The sequence below is a fragment of the Agaricus bisporus genome (assembly GCF_000300575.1).
Source record: "Agaricus bisporus var. bisporus H97 unplaced genomic scaffold AGABI2scaffold_8, whole genome shotgun sequence".
NCBI classification, from domain to species: Eukaryota; Fungi; Basidiomycota; class Agaricomycetes; order Agaricales; family Agaricaceae; genus Agaricus; species Agaricus bisporus.
Window position 1 is genome coordinate 1,734,155 of NW_006267371.1, and position 23,404 is coordinate 1,757,558.

A 23,404-nucleotide genomic window follows, 5' to 3' on the forward strand; every position below is an offset into this window, starting at 1 on the left:
GAGAGCAGCTTTTTGCTGGTCCGACCAGCTCAGCTGTCTTTGCTTTTCCTGTCCTTGGTTCGTGACATATCCTTCTTCAAATCACACAAAACTGACCTATTTATATACTCATCCATCTTCTCATCATGAATCCCCGTCATCGGCGTCGTAGGCCTCGCAAATCCCTGTCTCAGTTCCGCTCCTTTTTCTTCTCAGAATACGTGGTTCTAGCGCTCGGCCACGTCCCACTCACTGGTCCCCTCCATTCTTTTCATGACCAGTATCACCACCGATCCTTCTCACGGCCGTTTTTCGCGGCATGGATTCACCTTTGGGCTCAAATCACAGTCAGAATCTCGCGAACGAGCGCGTAATTCTCAACGAGATCGTGATGAGGATTGGTATATTCCTTACACCGGACCCTACGAGCCACCGCCGGAACCACGCTCATCGAGAACTCGGGATAGGGATAGCTGGGGCGACCCCATCTATGCTGGCGAAGCAGGTGGGGGTGGTGCTCCTCGTGTCCACTATGATGACGGTTCGGGCGATCGGGGATATAGTTCTAGGGCCTCTGAGGAGAGCCGAATACGAGGTCGAGAACGTGCTCGTTCGGTTTCGTCCAGCTCTACTGTGCCAGGCAGGCCAAGCGACGTTTCGCAGCGGCGGAATATGACTTCCTGCCCGCGCCAGCCCGCTTTGTCTTACATCACACCTGAAGTTGGTGGTGTAGGCGAGTCTCCTGTTCCTTACCTTCGCCAGTCAAAGGATAGACCAGCCTCTCCTCGCGCTAGTCTTGCCAGTATTTTTACCTTTGGCGTAAGACCACCCACATCCCCCGCTCGCGCCGACCGTGCTGCAAAATTGCCAGCCAGGAAATTGCCATACAGACCCAATACCTCCTCTGCTGGTGATAACAGACTGTCGACCGTCGAACATCGACGTACGATGTCTGGAGGAACTACCAGTCAATCAATAGGTTCCAGACATGCGTCCGGTGACCCAATGCAAAGCCTCTATTCTCAGACAACTGATGAGGATTACTATAATTCCTACTATTCGACCCTTGTAAACAATCCAACAAAAATCCTTGGAACAGATTCCATCAACCCTTATCGAAATGACCCACTTAGCCAGTCCAGTCCGGCTTCTCAACATCCCTATGTTTTCGTTTCCCAATCAGCAGACGAAAGTCAGCCAAGCTCCGCTAATCCGCAATCCGCACCACCATCCTCTGGCTCCTATGATATTCAGCCCATCATTCCAAAACTTGCCTTCTCGGAAACCCCCAGTAATCATCCAAACACGACGTCTACTCCACCCAATTCTTCCTCTAATGGAACTCTGCGTAAATTGATCAAAGGATCTGTTTCAACGCCTAATCTTCAACAGGCTGCCAATGCCAATGTCAGATTAGGCACGATCCGTAGGATACCAAAAGGTATAGAGCGATGGTTATCAGCTGAGACCTGGTGTGATGCGCTATTATTTCCGCGGCCGCGACTAAGGTTGCAGAATGAGGCGGGGCTTGGTAGGCGAACATTGAGCCCTCCCGGAAGCGCTGTTGTGCCGACGGGTTCTGGGACCACTCAGGCGACGCAAAGTGTTCCTTCGAGGGTATTGGCCCATTCACGATCACTGGTCAATTTAGGAGATCCTCAGCGAGGACCGAAGCCTGGTTCGTCGCTTAACGCCCCCCAGACGCGTTTGCATACCTTTACCGAAAGAGCGGAGGAGGCAGCGGCCAACAAACCCCTGCGACCCCCGCGACCAAGAAGCTGGTCATCGGATGATCTTGATTTACCCACTCCGGTACCCTCTTTGGCTCGGTGAGTAAAACATTTTAGACACACATTAAACGTGACTGAGGTTCATTGTAGGGTTCTTGCGGAGGGCGAGAGATTGGATTCTGAACGTAAAGAATGGCAAAGTCGAGCTGCCCATTCCTTAGGAAACAAACAGGCTCGCAGCGTCTCTCGTTCGCGCTCCAAATCCCTAACAGCCAACGGAAGGAAGGCAAATACGCAAGGAAAGGGCAACATGAATTATTTGGCGGCGCGCGCGGTTCATGGAAACCAAGACATCATCCCACTTGTGCCTTCAATAAGTATCAAACAAGGCAAATTGCCGTCCCAACAAGGGTCGATGTCACGCTCTTCACAATCCCAAACCAACACCAGTTCCCCCGGACGTAGTCGAACTCACTCTTCTCGATCCCATTCTCGTGACCACTCCCGTAATGATTCATGGAGTAAGTCTGCACTCAAGGCGGTCCAGTCTGTCCCTTGCTGTGACACTGAAGCCACAAAAACACCAATAATCGAGAATGTGGTTCCGCGTCAAAAAGAGGCTAGTAGAATGCTACGGAATGACGTCTTGGCACATAGGGTCGCTGATCCATCTTTCGTTGTCGATCCTTCCACAACATTACCTGTACCTGCTATTGTGCCCTCACCTACACCCTCCAACGTGTCGGGGCTCACCGACCCGCGTGTTGGTATAGCGATTTCCACCCCTTTGCCAGCCGAGCCTCTTGATCGAGACAACCTCAGACTCCCGTCACATCCTTATGCTCAGGGTGGTTTTTACTCCGCGCCTGTTCATCCCTCTAATGAGCAGTCTGCGGGGTATGCTGGACGCCATCCAGTTACCAGTGCTACCCAACCTGCAGAGTTCTCTGATTTTCCAGCGGCGCGACATAAACTACCACCTCAGGCCCCGCTACCTCATCCCTATGCGCAAGCTTCTCCCAGCGTCGACTCGTATGATGACAATCTGGTCAAATATGTCTTGGCTGACAGCAGTGTTTCGCCGGCTTCGAAGACGTGGGGAACGTCAAGGTCGGGCGCTGCTCGTGAGCCCTTGCTCAGAGAGATGAAATATTCGCGTTATATTGATGAGGACGGTAACCTGACAGGGGTCGCGGATACTGCTGGTGTTGGTGAGATATTGGCGTACGCGGTTGAGCAGCAAATGGAAGGAGAGAGCAGTGCCAAGGGTGGCCTACGCTCCGCGGCTGGGATGCAAAATGTGAGGAAAGAGGCGGATGATTCGACCGGGAGGCTTGGTCCACGTTCAAGAATTCCTGTGCAATACGATGTTACGCGACAAGTACCCCCTCAGAACTTACAAAAATCACCAGATACCCCCCATACCTTTGCTTCGTCTTCCTTGGAACACCGGTTCACGCCCAAGATACCCCAATTCGTGAAAGCTGAAATGGAAAAGAATTTAAATGTGCCAGGGGCTGGATCAACAGAGTTTTCACAAAATTTACCCGTGCCAGAGGCTGGATCAGGAGAGTCCTCACAGAGAAACTCCCCTCGCCCCCTTGGAAGTCCAAATGACCTTGTTGGATTTCAGGATCTGTTTTATAAGCCGGGAGTTGGATCGCTTAGGCAACGAATTGTCCAGAAATCGTCGAGCAGGCTGAGCTCGCCTGATTCCCAGTCTTCGCTAAGACAGCTATCAAACATTCCCTTCGATCTCAAATCTCCTAATCCAAGGCGAACGAGTGGCTTGACGACGTTGGCACGCAAATTGAGCGAAGAGTACGAACAGCTTTCACACAAGGAAAGAACGAGTAGCCAACATTCGTTGTCCAGTGATAGTGTTGTTATGGGATCTCCCCGATCACCCCTCATTCAAAAACCGACAGAAGGCAGCCTAGAGTTCGTATTCGAGGAACCGCGCTCCGCTGAATTGTCTCCTGACGGTCAACCCATCAATGAACAAAGACTGGGTTTCCAATCTTTTCGACACCAGGACAACATACCAGAAGATATCGTTTCTGTTTCTTCAACTGGAACGGGTAAGGAGGTAGAGGCTAGCGAAGATGAAACCGGTATGTCACCTCTGCGCTTTCTTAAACGAAATGAGCTGAGCAGAAAATTAGAACGTATTCATGTCGGAAATGTTGAGGCACTAACGCCTGCTGAGGTTGCCTCTGACCACCGGTTGTCCTACACTGGTCAGATGGACAAAGTCGATATCTCTCCCCCTCTATCGCAAAACAACCCTAGTCAAAGCGTTACTTTCGAGAGATTTTACCATCCCGGTGTCTTCGATCCCTCGTCCGGAAGTCGTGTTGACTCCGGTCTACAACCTCCATTAACAGATCTTACTCGTAGCAGCTTCTATACGACGGCATCAAGCGTGTCCAACATGTCGAATTTGTCTGATTTCCCCGCTCCGCCAAGAAACCATATGTCCCTCTTATCGGCATTCTTTAATGAAGCAAGTGGTCGGTCATCAGCTGACCAAGCAGATGCTGAAACGTCATATTCCACTCAAACTACTGAACATAATCGGTTAACTTTTGGCGCTGGCGCTGACGCGGAAGACATTGTTCAAGCGCTCTCTAACCATCCCAGACCTTTCTAACTAGTATATCTCCATCTTTTTTATACTGACACCCTATTTTGTTGTCTTTGATCATGCTCGGTTGTATATTTAATCAATTTTCGTTCTCATCTTTCGGTTGATGTTGTTTTTATTCAAATTACCTTACTCTTCGCATAAACTCCTGGATGTAGCTTTGGTTCTTAACTTACGTAGACTTCAATGACAATATATTTACTGTGTCTTTAGTGTTACTATTACTTATATATTCACTTTCTTGATCTCCTTGTTTATCTATTGTGTTACAATTGGAGGTGGATTATTGTCGAATACTTGCTCTTAGTTATGTCGATTGGTAAATATCGAAGACTCGGTCCCCACGCAGGCTCCCATTCCAATATAAGCGTTTGACGAGACCGTTTTTGCCCTCAGTGTCGTCAGGTAATGCGCTAAATCGAGCTATTAAGTTCTTATCCGAATTTACTCAAGGGCTTTTTTGAAGTTTTCTCCGATGAATATCAGCCTCATCTTTTTCAAAGGGTCCTTATCAATGATAAAACTGGTAAACTTTGAATTATAGGCTTGTTGATCGAAAATACAATATAATTGACAGGTAATTAATTACACTGATGCACAGTGAACCGACATCTAAAGGAAATCCTATCGGATAGAAACGAAGCGGACTCTGGAAATAGTTCTATCTAAAGTAGATTATTTTATTGCCTGGAGGAAGTCATCCACTATTATCTCAAGCCACTTCCGTACCATCTCCCGACTCACTGGCTATCACATACGATATTGCTGGTACCAGCACTCGAAGAATGTGATATCGAGTGACGTCAAGAGGGATGAACCAGAGGAAAACGAAACACGTATCATCTGAAGAGTAGAGGAACCAGCAGAATTCACACAGTGTCAATCACATAGTACGACCCACTCTTTCGACGAAGTTTCACTCTGAGCAAGCCCTCTGAACCTCGTTCGTCCCATCAGAAGGTCAACGCGTCGCAATCCATTGTTTAATTCCTGTTGATAAAGTGACGATTCTCGACAACGCACGTAAAATGCAACGTGAGCCTTCTTTTTAATGATGTGAGGATACGGGTAGCATTTCGCGTACGCCTTATAATCTTCCGGAGAGAGGCGAACCCTCAAGCAACTATAGATGGCATTGAAAACGTCGCCTATAGAAACATAGTATACCCCTCTTCCAGTCGATTGAGTTGGAACGACTTTTATTGGCCATCGCGTTAGGTTAGGGAGGGCCAACTGGAGTTCAGTTACGGGAGGCGTGACAGCGGGCTCGTGCAAAACCTCCTTTGGAATGGATTCTACAAATTGTCCCGGGTCGGAAAGTGAAAAGCGGAAATCGCAATCCAACCTGGGTAGAGTCGAATACATAAGCACGGGGTGCAGACAATTGGTTGATACAGCAGGAACTGAGGCGGAAGATTGGTTTTGGTAGTGGTAGACAAATGGCGAAATGGAGCGCAGTTCCGAATTCCGTTGGCGTGACTGCGACACGCGGGGGCTACCATCGACACGAGAAGTCCTTCGCGATGTACGAGTAGTTGGACGCTGTTCATTTTGCTGATGCGTTGCGGGGAGATTATTGGAAGGGGTGGGATTAGGTTCAGGCATTTGAAGCGGAGGAGGTGAGGAGGACCAGCGCACATGCTGTTGGCGGGGAGGCGACGGTGGGTTGTTATCAAGATTAGTCGACTGAGGTATACGACTCGTGGAGGTTTGTGAATTTGGCTGAGGCGGAGATGATGCAGGGCGGTAGATATACTGGTGCGGTTCAGTCGTTTGAGGAATATAATAAGGGTGAGGCTGGGCAATTGGCACCCGGGGAGGTGTTCCGGCACGAGAAGTGCTTGGACTAGCAGCCATTTGAGGTGCATAAGTACAAGAGGACGGCCGACGCGGAGGCGACGCGCGGGGATTGGTGGCCATGTTTGGATCGCAATTTTGAACTATTGGAGGTGTTGACCGCCACTGGTTACTGGCACAAGCACCACAGCACGGACAGTTGCACGTTCCTTGGATGTTTCGTGTACAGACGCCAAGGCATGGACATCCACACACTGCTCTGCTTTGAGATGACATGTCAGGAGCCGAAGAAGGTGATATATCGATGTTGAGGAATAATCTGCGATGAAGTGGAGAATAATTTGAGAAGCGAGCCCATGTTTTAAGGATCTAATGTGCATTGTCCGGACTTTCGTTGCGAAGAGATGGGAAGGGTTGCGTGCGTTGCCCTTGAGATAGAGGAAACAATAGCCGCGCCCACAAATGCCGTTGTTGGAGAATTTGTTCTTGTCTGCTTTTATGCAGAAAAGATATCAAGTCATTACATCAGTAACAGGGAGAGAGCATAAACAATACAGGACCCTTTTCGTGGGATGATCAGACCTTCACGACCGGCTCGCCACCATCGTCTGCCGTGGTCAAATGAAGGTTACCTTGTCTTCATGATTTCAAAAAGTTCATCGTTACTAAATTTCGTTATTCAGTAGATTTGAGCAGATTTCGCTTAAGGTGAATATTAGGTGCCGCATGGCGTAGTTCCGGATATTCTTTTTGTGCTGCTCCGAATTCGAAATTAATGAGCGCTCGATTCATCCAAGATTTCATTCTTAGAGTGAATCATCTAAATTACGACCAATTACGCTTTATTAGATTTCATATACATACAGTGCGATAAATACATATTACGAAGACGAAGGAGTCGAGAACATTAAATTTGATTGCAACTTGTAAAAATGCTTAAACGTCTAGAACGAGTGGAAAAACGAGTCTTTTGCTCAGGTTTAATCGAAAATTATCTCCCATTCTGTCGGCGAGCCTATACTCTGAACGAGACCTTTGAAGTGTGTCCTTCCTAAAAGATAATCGACACGTCGCATTGTATCCATCCCAAACGATCGACAGCGTTTATGAAAGGCTAGCGAGGCCTTCTTTGCCAAGACATAATTATGTGAATACATCCCATCGCCGCCATATCTGTTATATTCCTCTAGAGTCACGGGGGTCTTCAGACAGTTGTAGATAGCTTTGAAGATGTCAAGTACGGAGACGTAGGGGTCTCCGTACGCAACAGCTTGACTTGGAAAAACATCAATCGGCCAGGGGAGAAGCGCGGCAGTCAGGCGAAGTCTAGTCACAGGAGGCGATATAGCGTAATCTTGCAAGGCGTTTCGTGGAATAGAATCTCCCAGTTTCCATTCAAGAGGTGACCAAAGAACATCACAATCCAGTCTAAAAACGCGAGTGGGACGAAGGACGCGGTTAATACGATAGTTTCCTGGACGGGCCAAGGCTGGAGGTGAGGGGGGAATGAAATGACGGCTATTAGCAGGAGCGAACGCATAGGGGTTGAAATGACGGCTATTAGCTGAGGGAGAGGCACTGGGGCTGATATGACGGCTATTAGCAGAGCGGAAAACCTTGGGGGTTATCTGATCCCAAAACCTTACGCGGTTTGTACCACGTGGCATGAGTTTGTATGCAAGGGAAAGACTTTCGAAGGTTGCGGGAAGAAATTGACAATCAACTCCACTTCCTGGCTTTGTGGACCACAAATTCGGAAGGTGAGGGGCTTGATGTATTTGGGGTTTGGCGGAGAAACGAGGCCTATTATTTAAAAGCGTCCATGGAGTGGCCTTCGTTGCCTGTTGTTATGAGTATGCAGTATAAGTTTTTTCTTTTTCACGAGAGGACAATAAACGCACCCATGATTGTCTGTCTCAACCTTTTGCAGAAAATAAGACTACGTCTCTAAGTGACTAGAGAAGAAAGGCGAATGATATTTGGTGGGGACCCATTGTTCTTCCTAGCAACCCAGAGGGCGCGCCACATACGCCAAACCGTAGGCCATATTCCTCCTCGGGGGATCGTCATTGACTCAGGTGTAATAAGGCAAGATCGTGAATATGACTTTATAAAGACGATTATTCGAGAGCACTTGTTCGTTTGCAATAAGTTGAGTCCGAGACTGGGAGGATTGAGAGGTATGCAGTGACAGGGACTTGTTCTGCGCCACAAAGTCTCGGGTCCCAATATCAAAGTTGGAAAGCGGTCAAATCGGCATCATTCTTTTCGCATAAGCTAACCTCAGCCTCAGCCGAATCGGTGAAATGGGGGAAGGCCTCTAGTTCGAGTTTGAAGAAATTGGGTTGAAGTTTGATTATGAATGATATTGAATGGCAAAAATGCACACGATCATCAATTTCCAATCAATATCAATTCGAATTATGCAAGCAACTGGTAATGTAATCATCATTGTAATGCACTGGTTTTAGCTAACTACGACGTCACCGGTGACCTATGAATGCATCTTGAATGCATCATCATACCTACGCTGATAACCGCTACATTTCTCTCCTCAATATCGGAAGATTCCATTTACCTGGTGTAAGTGAAGTGCTCTTCCGCTTTCTAGATCATCAGAGGTGCTCCGAATGTTAGAAGTTAGGAGTCTTTGAAGTTTCATCTTTCATTCATGAACCCCATATTCATTCATGACCCCGCACCATCAACTTTATAGTAATGCTCATGATCTCATTATCATAGTCGATATTATATTAATACAAAGGCTAATCGTGACGTCGTTAATCGTAGAAGGCTATCGAAGGAGAAAATACTATGATACAAGGTATAGGAGGATACAGTAACCCGATTCAAATATGCAATGGTATAGGACGTATTGTCTTGTCAGAATAAAGTGAGAAATTAAGAAATTAAGCGAACAGATTCGCACTCGGTAGGCCCCCCTCGGTATGGTACCGAGGAAGCGTTCACTAGCAGTCACTCCCTGCGACTCTAGCAGAACTATCCGATCGACGGACTTGTTAAATAGAAAGAAATGATAGACCAACTTCACTGCGTTCGAGGCTTTCAACTCCCGGTGCGTAATGTGAATTCCCCTGACTTCATGTCACGGGGTACCATGCCCATAAATCTGACATGTTCAGCCAGATAATCTATCCTCTTCACTCCACCCATTTTCTCCTCTTCGTACGCCGGAGAATGGCGCGGGTACATCGAGTACCTATCATGATACGCCTTCCTCACCCTGTTCTCGTAAGAACTTCCCCTCCCGAGCGCGTCGTACTCTGCCTGGTTGACAGATTTTCTGAGCGTCATATGGACTGCGCTCAGAACATCCCAAACAGTGACGTAATGCATATCACGACTCCGCGAATAGCCACTTGGCGCAACTCGTATACTCCAAGAGAGGTATGGGCTGAAGATAATCATAGACGGAAGACGTGGAGTCGTAGCCGGCTCATTGAGTTCGTCAGGAGTGATAGAGTGTCTGCTGGCCTTTGCTGACGTAGGGGACAAGCGGACGTCAAAGAGGAGGTCGGGATGTGAAGAATCCTGGAGTAGGCGATGTAGGTGAATGGAAGAGGTGTGGTGGTGGACGGTGTGAGAGCGTTTAGGTAGATGGTGTTTAGGAGGAGGAAGGGCTATTGGTGCATCCGGAGGTGTCAAGAGCGAGTTCGAGGAAGGAGGTGAGTAATTATCGTATGTCAGGCGTGGAGGCTTTGATAGAGCCGAAGATGGGGAGAAGGTGTGAACAGTGGAGGTTGGCGCAAATCGAACGTGTCTTGAAGGCATTCGTTGTAGAGGATGGGGGGATTGGGATTGAATGTTCGCAAAACATAGCCCTTAAATACTCGGATGGCAAGGCTGAAGCAAGTATGAAGCAAAAGAGAGTCATCACCTAAATTATCGGGTAAGCCGGCATCAAAGCTTATAGATTGAATGGGGTAATGATGTTATGGACTTACCACTCCGCAGATCTTTAAGTTTAAGCGCTGCTGGCCATACGCTCCCGTTTTGCCCCCGACCATGCTTCCCCTACAATGACCTCTGACAGACACATTGACCACGCGCAATTGTTTATCTCATGACCCACCCATGTTAATTGTCCCATTTTCTTATTCAAGTCGCAACCATGGCCATGGCAAGGGTCCAAAAGAGGAAAGCGCATCAAGTGGCGGGCTGTGCAGAAGGACCGCCGTCTCACCTCATATCCTCCAAGGTGCTGTGCATAGAATTAAGCTCGACGTCGCGTGTCATTTGGAGTTTTGTTTCGGACCCGGAATCTAGTCGGAGTGAGAGTTGGTCTATCAAAGGTCCCCCAAAATGTGTCACAACAAACTTGTATACGCCCAATTTAGGCAAAGCGGTCCCTAGCAATGGGAACACAACTGGCCATGGCATAGCTTACACGATTTTGTTCCCATAGAATTGAAAGTTTGAAAAGAACAAGGTGCCGTGGAATAAACTGTCAATAGCATATACAGAATGTGTAGTCGACACCGGTGCAGCCACAATGAGTAAAATACTTACTTAGCGATAGCGACAGCTGAGTTTACCCTGCCGAATGCCGATTTCCATTCTGAGGCGTGTGCCCCAGCGTGACTTACATTATCCCGCCATTGTCGGGACGTACTGCCACCATCTTGCATAGTTACGACCCTGAATCGCGACCAATTTTTGCCATCCGACGCTTGGCGCCCGCCGCCGACCTCGCACCGACACCCCCTCGTGCGCAGCTATCTATTTGTGGTGTGACCAAATGAGGGGGATGCCTTGGTTTTCTCTTTCTCAATCCAATTTGGGTGTGGCGCCAACATTGATATGTTGACCGACGGAATATTCAATCGGAACAGACGCGGAATAATTGGATTTTTAGTTGCGTCTATCGCTATAAGGTTGAGTTTGATTGCTTTAGCTGTGCCGAGCAAGTCCACTAAACTTTTGACGGTGATAGCAGCCAGGAGTGACGTCAACCTTGCCCCGTCTCTCTTGATTATCTTGAAACTTGCGCCATTATCGCGAGCTCTTGCCATCTAGACTTTCGGTCAGCGCTATATTGAAATTCTCGAGGGGAAAATGCTTACCTATGTGGAACTAGAGGTTTCTCCTCGGATTGCAAAGCATTCTGAAAGAATTCTGGCGGAAAATTCAAAGCGTCCAAGCGAGGCCGAAGTGTGCTCAAGTTCCGCCCGTTATGTGTTTAGGTTTTGTCATAGGGAGATACTTCAGCGGTTTCTTTCCCTAAACCTTCATAGTAGCCGGGATCCGAATGGTTTCCGAGATGAACTTAAGACTCGTTCTAATCCCGGAGCGCGCCTAGTATAACTTTGACATGGGATCCTTTTCACATAGTAGGAAAACATCATTAGGACTGTCATTTATCTGTGGCTTCGATCATGATTTAGATATCGAGTGTTTTTAGATAAGGGCACATGTGATGCAACTTAATAGGCAGCCGGTACTAAACGTAAACCTCCACCACCAACGAAGCCACAGGTCGGATATTCGAAGTTCCTTTTCTCTCAAACAAATAAGAGATGTCGTATCATATATATTCAAAATGATTATCACGAAGTAACAATGGTAAGTTTCTGAAAAGGGGGGTCGGTGACTTACCACTTGGGAACGAATTTGACATTTCTAATTGAATTCTGACATCGACGATCAAAATGTTATTTAGAAATGGTCCACCATCAAAACTCGAATTAACCGGCGCTAAAATTTCCCCGGTCGATGAGGCAGCAGGCCGCTTATTCTTGAGGTCACTTCCGCACAACGAGCAATAGACGTTGTATCTCAAAGGGCTACCTGCGCACAGGTTTCACAAAGATTAAGGCTGTTCAATGACTCGGACTGCATATCATCATTATCATGTAGACACAGGATCAGTGAGTGACCGATCACCTACCGATTCTCGCCGTTAGCTGAAAACCTGGGGAGAAAACTAACGCCGTCAAAAGGAAGAAAAGACACAGCTCTTCACCTGCACGCAACAGCTCCAACTACCCTCCTCACTTATCGGCGCGAATTCATGGCTATCCGTATTAGAATGCACAAAGCCCATAAAAGAGAGAAAATGCTGACCATTGGTACCGTCATGCCGAGCCCACTGTGATTAATTAAGCTCCCTTTAGAGCAGCACAAGGACCCAGTGGTTCATATGGAGTAAAACGTCTCCAAGATTACGAAATTATAGGATCAGAGTCGAGACTATGAATCGTGTCCGATACATCTCATTAATCAACAAGCAATCCACTTATTTGAAACTTCTGCTTTTTTCGTGCAGGCTTATTGAATGACCATCAGGTCAGTTAACCCCTTTGTTTTTCGTTCGTTCTACTGCGGTTAGTCTGTTCGAACTAATATGTTCAGAGAGATCAATGCGAGTTGGTGCGTCTATGAGCTGTTTTTAAGTTTGAGCCACTTAAGTGACGTCTTCACAGGCTTACAGAAATGACGCCGATTGTTAGCCGCCTAATGGCGTCAAAACTTACATCGGCCCACTCCATCAACTGTACACCGGATAGATGTTCGAAGAGGCCGGGCCCTTGTATTCATTTTTCGATTCGTAGGCTGTGGTTACCGGGAGCGCAGTGCCTTTTGCTATGTGAAGGTTCTAGGTATTCTTCCACAACCTCTTGGTATCAGAATTGTGAACTCCTTTGAGCATAAACCGAGGTGCTGTAAGACTTGTGCCGAGTTTCTTGAAGATCGGACTCGGAGACCCGAAGTCTTATACACTGCATGCCTCAATTCAATTTTGAACAAATCTGTAATCCAGGTCATCGACCTCTCATCCTATCCCAATACCTCTCTTCCTTCACGTTTGGATTGAGTAACTCCCGTACCATGGTCACCAATACAAAAGAGAAAGCGCAAATGAATACATGTTGGTACCATTCAGATGAATCATCATTTCGACAGATTTTTTTTCTTGATGATCATGATGCAGTAAGAGAGAACCTCCGCTGCGCTGCTGCGGTGATATACATGATACAGGTGAAGTACAATAATGTTCAATGTGTGTCATGAGTTGTCACCATGCGAAGTCTCGCTATATTAAAGTACATGGAATTCAATAATAAACCGGCCGGTATGCTATTGATATAACATAAAGGGAACAAGGTAACTAGGAGTAAGTACGACAACCACTATTTGAAGACCACTTATCTCGTTTTAGTATTGCTGTTATGGGGGTCACCTCCCCTACGGCTTCACGTTGGATCCGAAAGGTTTCCGAGATAATTTCGAGAAAGGTGACATTTCTAACCCCACACTGCGGTCTACTTTAACATGATGCGATGATTGTCACAAAGCGCGACATTCGGTCAAAGTTGGGGTCTGCCATACGTGACAATCGGTGGCTGGGGTAACTATTAGTAGTTTTGACATTTTCCCTTTCAATGGTTTCAGATGACATTGACAATCGAAGTGTCAGTAAATAAAGATACCGTACAAAAATAAGCCACGTCGGTATTGATTCCCCTCCGTCAACGAAGCCGCAATCTGGAAACGTGCCCAGTATGACCACCGCCAAGTACCAAAACATGGGAATACTCTGAAAGAAAAAGGAATCGGTGGTCTCGGTGGCTATTCCTTTGACAGGTCTCCTTGAATTCTGACGCTGGCGATAAGAGTTCATTTATAACAGGTCCAGCTGGTCCAGCGTCAAACTCCGCTGGCGCTAAAACGCTCGAATCTCAGCGCCGACGAAGCAGCATGTCGCTTATTCCAGGGGTATTTCCCGATGTTATTCCTCAACAGACTACCTGGCGTTTTCTACTGTTTCATGATGAAGTCTATACGTATGGTGACACTGAAATTAATGAGCAACGCCGCTTGGGCGACACTGGTTAGCTAGAACGCCTGAGAGCAAGTAGGGTAACTGCCAAGAAGGAAAAAAAGGCCCAGCTCGTCTACCACATGAAACGTTTGTCGTAAATACATGGCTGTTCATACCAAAAAATGCACAAAAGTCCATGCTGACCATTGATATCGTCATATCGAGTCTTCGTTGACTTATCAACCGCCTCGGGAACAGCACAAGTCCCCAATAGTTCATATGGAGAAGCGAGTTACGGAATTCTAAGACCAGCGGAAACAGCTAATTAATTTCATTCCCTTTCCCCGGCTTTTTTCTTTCTTTCATGTGCAATTTTCAATTGATCCCTCATTTCATTCGTTCTACTACTATTCTACTGCGGTCAATCATCACCGTTCGAATTAATATTAATATATCTCAGATGGATCTATGGGTCCATCTGCCACATGTGTATGAACTATTTTAAAGTTCACATCTCCACAGACCTCCAGCAATGGCGCCGATTGTTGTTAGCCGCCTGATCGTGTCAAAGGTTACATCTCCAATCAACTGTAAGACCGGATGTTCAAAGAGACCGAACATTATATGTATTACCCGGCTCGGAGGGGCTGTGTTTACCGGAATCCCTAAGTAACTGATGTGCAGCCCTTTTATTTCAATTATCTCTTCCCTGCAGTCCTAGGGTATTCTTCCATTTATAGAAGTTGTAGGGCTCGTTTTCTATGAATCTCGGGTATCAGAAACTTGTGAACCTAGTTTATATATAAATCATAAAATCGAACTTGTGATACTGTCAGATTGTTGCTATATTGGCAGTGCGCCAAGGGCCCAAGTGTCATTATTGATGAGACGTCGTCTCGCGTTTCAAGTCGCCTCCCCCGAGCACTTAATATATTGAGAGACAATCGCCGCGTTATCACTAATGATGATATCTCATTTTCTCTTGAGCGTGGTATTCGCTCGCTCCGGAATTCAATATTCCGTCTTGCTTCCTACTATCTCCCATCGGTGTTCTTATCCCTCTGTTTCCACCACGCTTGAGCCTTAAGAAATATCATCACTACTATTTGTTGTTGCTGCTGCTGCGGTGATGATACCACACACTGAGTCATGATCATCCGATCCAACTCAACGAACGTGTGGCAGTTTCCCGCAGTCAAACAAATCAAACGAATTTTATCTTTTATCTCAAATTAGCACTTTTTCAAAAACAACAAAACGGTATAGTATCTCAAAAGACACCTTTCACGCATCAAAACATTTCAAAAAAAATACGAAAAGTTCTATTATCTACGTGACATCTCACTACATTCCCTTTTTTGTCAAATTTCTCGGCGCGCGCGCGTCTGTGAGTAAGAGAGAGACTCTACAGAGCAAAACTCCTCAAAATTTCAAAAACCTCTCCAGGGATTGAAACATGATCAAAAATAATCAAGAGACTTTAGTATCACCCTCCACTATACTACTACTACTGCTGCTGCGGTGATCAGCCTCCTGTCATACTACACTCAAGTCATCACCCCGGTACTTGAATCTCATCTCTCTCTTTACAACAACTACAAAATTTACAGTGTCCCGCAGTCGTCGTTACAAAAAAACTCAAGAAGTATCACCGTTACTATACTGTTGTTACTACTACGGTGATAATACCATGCAACTCATCCCCATGCCAATATACCAAAAATACATCCAACACATCTCAACTATCTAAAAAACGAATTCATCTTATCTCAATCAACACTAGGGCTTCAACACACAAAATATACATATATTCATTCATTAAAAAACAGCATCCAAAAAAACCCCAACCGAAAAAAAAACACTACTACAGAAATTAACATAACCACATAACAAAATATCTAATAAAAAAAAAAAGATATCAAAACATAATAATACTTACTTATCTACAACGACGTAGACAAAAAAAAAATTCGGACCCAAAAAAACATCCGACCACTACAACAAAAAATCGTCTACCATCAAAAAAAGCAAATTACGAATAAAAAAAAAAGCAGCAAAGCAAAGCAAACAAATAAAACATTCAACTTTTTTTTCACTTCCAACACACCCGTCGAAAGCAAAAAAAACCAAATAGGTCAACCTCCGAGTAGGAAGCCAGACCCCCCAATCATGTGGTACAAAAAAAAAGGCCGCCAGCCAAGAGACTTTTATACCAACCCAACCATCCACCACCCTCTTCTTTCCCTAGAGTAGGAAAAAGAAAAACCACACGACCCAGATTACGAGGAGAATATAAGAAAACCCTATTTTTTTCTTTTTTTCTCTTTATTTACTTTTTCCAGCCTTGTGGGAAAAACCCCGGCCGGAAGTAGCGGGACAGGCGGAATGACGAAAACCGGTTAGGGTCTAGGGTTAACAACACGTATAACCAGTAACCGAAGAAAAAGCGACGTCGGGGGTGGGGCGTATGGATTAATGAATGACGCCGTCAACGTTTCACCTGTCCCAAGTGTGTCGTAGTTGTTTAATTAGTTCCAAATGTCAAATAAGATATGAGAGGTGCGACAGAACCCATTTTACACGCTGGTCATAGAGGGCGATAGACCGGGCATGGATAATGTGACGGGGTACGGGATGGGTGTTGTAGACAAAGGTCCGACGTGGAGTTCCCAATGATTTCTATCGGTGTGGAGGGAGAGACCTTTGAAGATGATCATGTCTTGCAAGAAATCGACCTTTCGGATACCTCTGCTCTGTTCTCGGGCTTGAAGCTGGTGGTCGGCGATGCGTTGGCATCGTTCATGGTAGGCCTTGCCCACCGCAAGCTTACGAGTGTGAGTGAGTGCCTCGTACTCGTGAGGAGAGACCGAAGGCCGAAGTTCTCTGTAGAGAGTGCGAAAGACGTCTTCGACGGTGACGTGAGAGCCAGGGAGGGAGGGCTCGACGGTGATGGTCCAGGGGAACAGCTCAGGGCACTTGATAAAGAGCTGGGGGAGTGGGGGCTTGGTGGCAGCTTCGGCAAGCTCGTGGGCCTGGAGATGGAGACGGATTTGGTCTGCATAGGGAAAGGTGAGGTCAAAGTTGGCCGAGAGGAGTCTGCCCTGAAAAAAGGCAAAGGCCAGAGCGCAGTGGATCTGCATGTCGTCGGTGGCCTTGGGAAGCTCCTGCTGTGGAGGTGGGGAGATGTGGAGAAACCAGGGGACGAGGTGCTGTGGTGCGTGGGCGGGGGAGGAGGCGAGTTCGGGTGGAGGGGTAGAGAGCTCTGAGACATCTGAGAGGGTTGCGTCTGAGAGCTGCGGTGAGGGCGACTTGAAGACGGTGTTTCTGTCTGCAAAATGGACTCGCTTGGCCATGGTAGTGGGAAGTCAAAAGCCAGCACACCTCTTTAAAAGGAAGCGACCCGATGTCCAAATGGGGTAATCGCTCCTGGCCCTCCCAACCCTCTCTCCTTGCGACACCATCGAGCCACCACCGCACTGGCCTTACCTGTATCCCATCTCTACGCACTAATTATATCGCAGCCATCATCACTTCTCGTCGTCAGGTACAGCGCCTCTGATACATCAACACAAAATCAGAGGGACGATGAACGACAGCGTCGCATTCAGTGGATGTGGGTGAGGAGAGAAGAGAGAGAGAGAGGTGATGATGATGATAGCCCTCTTCTGCCCCTCCCTCCTGCCTCGAGGCCTCCTTCCAACCAATCCCACCCATCCTCGTTATCAGCACGTGATCTACCCTCTCATCGCCTCGTGTTGTCATTGTACGACATACACGGTCGTGAACGTGAAATCCATTAGGCGACGTCATATCCCCCTGTGCTCGACAATGGGCTCATCATCACCTAGTCAAGTCTACAATGCCCACCGAATACGGGGTACAATAGCTTTACGCCTTGCTGTAGACGCGTTGAGCTGTAGAGGACGAGGTAGAACAAACCAGATCTATTTAATGTAGTGTGACGACGCGAGATTTCAGGGCAAGATTCACGCAAGGTCAGATCTCCACCCACAGTCGACGCCTCGCTCAATGCGTTTGATGTCGATTACCACGTGGTTTTACTATGTATCACGAACGAACGAAGATTCGAAGAGCAATTGAAATTCATAAGATAATCCTCCGGCGATCATCGATGCCTCTCTGTCGGGTTTTCGTTCTCGCTTGACTTTCAAGCACTTGTTCGGCGGTGAGCTACAGCGGTTGGGGAGGAAGTGCAAACGCTGAGGGTTTGTGTCGGAGGAACCCGACAATTACTTCAAGGTTGTCGTATTTATCCTAATCTATGACATGGAAGAAGGAAGAATCAAATCTTGAACTGACATTGCGACACCACTTACTAAAAGAAAAACGAGTACAACAAATAGACGGAGTCACTTACTGTCTAGTATGCACTCAACGTTCGTCCACGTGATTCAAGGCACCTCATGGGTAATGAGTGTGTACCGAGGACGTTACAAATGCGTTACCAGAATTCAAGCAGAACTTCCGTTCTATATTTCTGTCAGTGAGCTATAAATAAAACCTGGCGTGATGGCCGATCATTATATATTGATCCAATGACATCAAATATATCAAAGATCTATGCACTGGAGACCAGCGCTTCTTGTTATCTTCCGTGGCTTAACATGGTACGAATAGAAGAGAAGACTCTATGATTCTGATGAAAAAGCGAACGTTGGTTCGAAATCAGAAAACACCACGTGTACTACTGCGAGGTGCGGGTGGAGCGTGTTATGTCGGCGCAAAGAAGGTTTGGAAAGTGTTTTTTTTACACTCTCTTATGTTGATCTATACCAAAGTTTGTGCATGTGGGCTTTACAGTTCAAAGTCTATTGGAGTCGGTTTTGAGCCGAACGCATTAAGAGATAAGGAGATAAATCGTTTGAGAGAAAGAGTCTAAAGTCTAACTTTAACCTGTCACTTGGCGAATAGAAGATCCAACGAATTCCCGATACATACGGGACAGTCATGTCTCCGACTCCGTCTCCATATGACACATCTTTTTGTCAAATCGTGTTTGGAAATACCCCCATAATCTGTATGATGCCCACTGGTCACTTTCGACTTTAATTTATCAGAGTAAGCATATGAGCATGTGGTAAAACGGCTTGTAAGGCCGCGGATTACTATCTCTTTTCGCGTTTAGTTCTGGTGCGCTCGATCTTGGTGTAGTCACCCTCGTTGGCGACTTTTACGGCTTCGCCTTTTGTATTAGACCAAACTCTGTTTGACAAATATGGTTCTCACTTCCATGATGAATCAAGATAAGCAAATAATATTGCTGTACTCACGACCCTAAAGAAATGCAATATATGCTCCGTTGATAAGCTATACCACTTATGAACGCAAAACTCGTAAGCATGGAACTCACAGCCTTGTACATTAGTCAGTGGTGGAACATCATAGCAAGATGATTTATCAATACACATAGCAAGCTATCCCAAATCGGCCTTGCAACCACTACACCAAAAGAAGAAGTGACAGAGCATTGTATGATGTTCTGCCATAGACGAGTTTTATGTTATAAACTCCGCGGGACCGGATAAAACTATAAGCACGGAGCTTATACAGTCAGTCACAGAACGTCTGAGGATGCTCTGTTCTGTCCAGAAGAAGTGATAGAGTATCGTATAATGTTCTGTCATTGACGAGATGATCAAGTTGTAAGCTCCGCGGGGCCGGAGAAAGTAAGCACGGTGCTTATACAGCCAGTAACAGAACGTTTGAAGATCCCCTGTTCTGTCCCATTTTGGCGTAAAGCTATACATAAGGCGCTTTGTTTCATCGGAGACGCATCTGAGCCTGCTTAGAAAGCTCTATCAGACGATTGGCTACCGACTGCATCACATTCACATCAATCATATTACGAAACACGGCAGCGCACTTCATTTTTGGTGAGAACTGGTAATGATCAGTAAATAGTCAATGAGATCTCACCGGCGCACTCGTTTATGCATTCTTCGACCCGACTCGGAGTGTGGTTTATAATGTAGAGCTCATGACATCTTATCTCGTTTTACAACGTCCTTGCAGCCGCGGCCGGCGAATATTTTTGGTCATGATCACGAGCCGAACTTACTGCGGCTATAAATAGTATCAGAGCTCAACTCAGAAGGCTTGTCAATCAGTATAATTGGGTGTAATGTGAATGACATGACTTCTGTGATTATCTCCGTGATTCGAACTAATTTTTCGATTGCCACATTCACGCCTATGGGGTAAGTGAACACATTTAGCGGTGAGAAAATACAACCGTATAGCCCTAATAGATGAAGCAACAGCCCTCAACCTCGGAAGAGATCTAGGCACTCCGACACATCAGCTATTTCGATTAACTCGGACCAGCTTAAACCTATCACGTAAGTCCGCTGTATGAACAAAATATTTTTTCGAACTTTCTGAACTGGCGATTTCCTCGTGTTTTCTTCTTCGGATGAGTCGCTAATTAAGAGACTTGTCACAGGTGTACCATCTCCATAAGGATTGCTGAGGACGTTCTCTTTGAGAAACGGCTGACCCACATGTTTCTTCTTCTTAGCAACCGCCGCGGTAAAGAGAGACAGCTTCTTCTTCTAATTGTCTGCTGAACAGAAATTGGTAATAATCTACTGTAATCGCATATTTAGGAACATAGGATTATCGAAATTCGAGAAAGAGCTAAGTATCTATCGGTTACAGTTATCCGAAGTATTGAAAAGGGTTGAATTCATGTAAATTCAATCAAGGTTACTACTAAAGAGTCATATCCTTGGTTTATTGCTCAGGTGCCCCCGAGCTGCTCTCAGATCGAATAATTCAGTTCCTCGAATCCCGAAGTTAGCCGAGGCATGCCACCTGATTTTTTAAGCGCTTAAGCGTAGCATTGCCTCGAGATAACAATTGCATATTAAAGTATGTTCCATTAGGAAAAGAATTCGTTCGGACCTTGACTCTATTGACGACTCGGTCCAAGGAACAACTATGGATCAATGGCATCTGAGATCGGTCTCTCCTCACATACGCGATTTGGGTTAGATATTCCCAGACAGTCATTCAGGTCATTTTAGCCGATTAATTCTGAGCTCAATGTTAAGGGTGTGCTCTGGTCTTCACTCGGTATGGAGGTCACCTTGGAATTGCACAGGACTGTTCCCATGGCGTTGCCAACACCAAGAATGTGACAGAGGCGAAATGAAAAGGCATGTACTACGAGAATTCCTGAGCGCGAGCGGTCGCCAGGCTTATGCCGGCGCTGTTGTTTCAGAATTTTGTAAACAACTTAGTAAAACTACATAGTGGACATAACGAGGTGCTGACCTTCACCATGGAACATGTTACATACAAGTAAACCATCCTTCTGCCGAAGCTCTGCGTCGGCATTGATGCAAGGAACATCTTTATTCAGCTGAAAACATTCCATAAAAGGTTTAATTCAACTGTGACAATAACTTATACCAAGCCTTTTCACCAACATATATCATCATAGTCGGTGATACTTCACAGCCGCAGCGATATTTTCGTCCAGCCTTCCCTTCCACGTAACGAGACCACCGCCGCCACGTGTCAGGGACGTTATAATGGAAGGCGATAGCGGATTTGTGATGGATGTCTTTGAAGGGAGCATCCTCCCAAAAGTAGTTACATTAGTATCTTCCCGAGAGACACAATCGAACTAGCAACCAATTTACCACGTGGTAGATTGTGCTGTAAACGCCAAGTTTCTAGAGAGTGCTGTAAGATCAAGTTTCCAACCTCATCGGAAGGAATAATTCCATGGCCTCGTTCAAGCCACTATTGAGGCGATATTGCGACGGGTGGTGATCCACGCGTAATAAAAGTGCGCAGCCCCCAGAGATCGCTATAGATCGAGATTAATCTCTTTGATATCAGTCTCGCCACCTACGTGTGATGGCAAAGATCTATACTCCTTTGGGAGGGGGAAGGCTCTAGAAGTAAGGATACCATTCCGAACTCTTTCGATCTACACGTGTATGTATTGGAAAACAATGCACCAACAATAACATATCGTCGATCTGGAGATTGGCCAGCCATTGAGGCCAGGGTATATAAACCCCCTGGAGGGGCCGCTTGATATCACTGATACAAATCCCCATTGTTTCATTACCATTCACATTCGCAGCAGCTTGACGCTTGACTGCGCCGCTCCCCTCCCGCAGCCCGCTCAAAATACCGACACCCTCACAGAAACAGGCAACAAAAGGTCCATCAGAAGTTGTACGTGACCCGGATCCGCAGCGACTCACTCTTTGGAAAGTGAGTCATGATGATACGACCTTTTCCGGCAGACCCCGACTGTCAACTCATATAAGTCACATAGTAATCGTCTGTAATTGAATCAATCCCCCACAATCTATAGTGGCATGGCTTTCCCTCCGCAACAACCCCGACCAGTCCTCTATGGCACCATTCCCCTCCCACCAACCACAACACAACGTCTCTTCCTGAACTGCCTACTAGAGAGCAAATCCGGTATCAAATGGGTTGTATCGCAGCATCCCGGTAATGCCACCATAAACATGATCCTCCCCTCTGGTCTACCTTGGTACAGCAGACCAGCTACCACTCCACCTGCGAGGTCTTTGACAATATGGTCGAACCCAACGGGAGATCGTCCTATTGTCGTTATAGGCAATCCTTATGTCACTAACGGTGACGTGCTTGATTATGTCTACCGCGCAATTAGACATGCTGCTCGGGAACGTTTCCTACCAACCTATCAACCACTTGTCCCCTACCACACTCATCACACTGTCGTTCACCCTCCTCCGAGCGAACAGCAGATTGACCAGTGGGTATATCATCTCCTGGGTGGACGAACTACATGGGGTGGCTTGTCCTACTATCATCAGCCCGAACAATGGTTCCTTAACCTCCGATGAGAGACCCCTTTCGATCTTCGAATCTCATTTTAAACGACGTATGCGTGCTGATGCGCCATCTCCTCCTTTCGACCTCCCGATGAAGGAAGTGAATTATATCACCGCTTAAACATATTTATGTTAAACGACACCAAACTCTGGGCAGTTTTATCGTGATACTCGAACTCACTCCTATTTATTCTGAGCCTTCGACTCTCCGCCGCTCGTGCCTCGTATATTGGATCGTGGACTCACACCCCTTTCTATCTGGGGCTTTTCACACTCACGATCAAGCGATTCGTATCTTTTCTTCAGTGAAGAAACTTGGGTTGTTGAAGCGCGGACGAAAATCATTCCGGTAAATTAACGCCGTCCTTGTCCATATTTTCCCGATTTTGACAATATACCAAAACATAGCTTTATCCTCCCATCGAATCATTGATGCTGGTCGTTTATTTCCTTTTCCAAAACGAAAAAAAGGATATTTTAGTATACCAATACACATGTACCTTCGTCACAGTTACACACTTTGGTCGTACTTTTTGACATGAAAAAAATACTGTTAGTCATCCCCAAGTCTTTGACCATTACAAGTCCCTCACTCCATAAG

General features: G+C 46.4%; 6 protein-coding genes across 6 annotated transcripts; 2 read left to right on the forward strand and 4 right to left on the reverse strand.

The window, feature by feature from the left end:
- Window positions 1–252: 252 nt before the first annotated feature.
- AGABI2DRAFT_179868 (hypothetical protein) lies at window positions 253–4,026 on the forward strand (the record flags this gene model as incomplete). Its single annotated transcript, XM_006463482.1, has 3 exons — window positions 253–1,808; window positions 1,860–3,823; window positions 3,875–4,026. Coding segments are annotated over 3 exons (3,672 nt in total), but the record flags the coding sequence as incomplete, so codon positions are not given.
- A 1,209-nt stretch (window positions 4,027–5,235) lies between these two features.
- On the reverse strand, window positions 5,236–6,276 carry AGABI2DRAFT_120358 (hypothetical protein; the record flags this gene model as incomplete). Its single annotated transcript, XM_006463483.1, has 1 exon — window positions 5,236–6,276. One exon carries the CDS (start codon window positions 6,274–6,276, stop codon window positions 5,236–5,238), a length of 1,041 nt encoding a protein of 346 aa, XP_006463546.1.
- An 857-nt stretch (window positions 6,277–7,133) lies between these two features.
- Window positions 7,134–7,820, reverse strand: AGABI2DRAFT_120359 (hypothetical protein; the record flags this gene model as incomplete). The annotated part of the gene is made up of 1 exon (XM_006463484.1): window positions 7,134–7,820. The coding sequence occupies one exon, from the start codon at window positions 7,818–7,820 to the stop codon at window positions 7,134–7,136; it is 687 nt and encodes a 228-aa protein (XP_006463547.1).
- Window positions 7,821–8,923: 1,103 nt separating this feature from the next.
- Window positions 8,924–9,954, reverse strand: AGABI2DRAFT_194339 (hypothetical protein). The gene has a single exon (XM_006463485.1). The coding sequence runs from the start codon at window positions 9,943–9,945 to the stop codon at window positions 9,220–9,222; it is 726 nt and encodes a 241-aa protein (XP_006463548.1). The 5' UTR covers window positions 9,946–9,954; the 3' UTR covers window positions 8,924–9,219.
- Window positions 9,955–16,512: 6,558 nt separating this feature from the next.
- On the reverse strand, window positions 16,513–17,289 carry AGABI2DRAFT_73438 (hypothetical protein; the record flags this gene model as incomplete). The annotated part of the gene is made up of 1 exon (XM_006463486.1): window positions 16,513–17,289. One exon carries the CDS (start codon window positions 17,287–17,289, stop codon window positions 16,513–16,515), a length of 777 nt encoding a protein of 258 aa, XP_006463549.1.
- Window positions 17,290–22,041: 4,752 nt separating this feature from the next.
- Window positions 22,042–23,109, forward strand: AGABI2DRAFT_194341 (hypothetical protein). The gene is made up of 2 exons (XM_006463487.1): window positions 22,042–22,189; window positions 22,254–23,109. The coding sequence occupies exon 2, from the start codon at window positions 22,297–22,299 to the stop codon at window positions 22,813–22,815; it is 519 nt and encodes a 172-aa protein (XP_006463550.1). The 5' UTR covers window positions 22,042–22,189; window positions 22,254–22,296; the 3' UTR covers window positions 22,816–23,109.
- Window positions 23,110–23,404: the final 295 nt, after the last annotated feature.

Excerpts from the sequence above, each read along its gene's own strand:
- AGABI2DRAFT_194339 (XM_006463485.1), bottom strand. The coding sequence starts at position 9,945 with ATGCCTTCAAGACACGTTCGATTTGCGCCAACCTCCACTGTTCACACC.
- AGABI2DRAFT_194341 (XM_006463487.1), top strand. The coding sequence starts at position 22,297 with ATGGCTTTCCCTCCGCAACAACCCCGACCAGTCCTCTATGGCACCATT.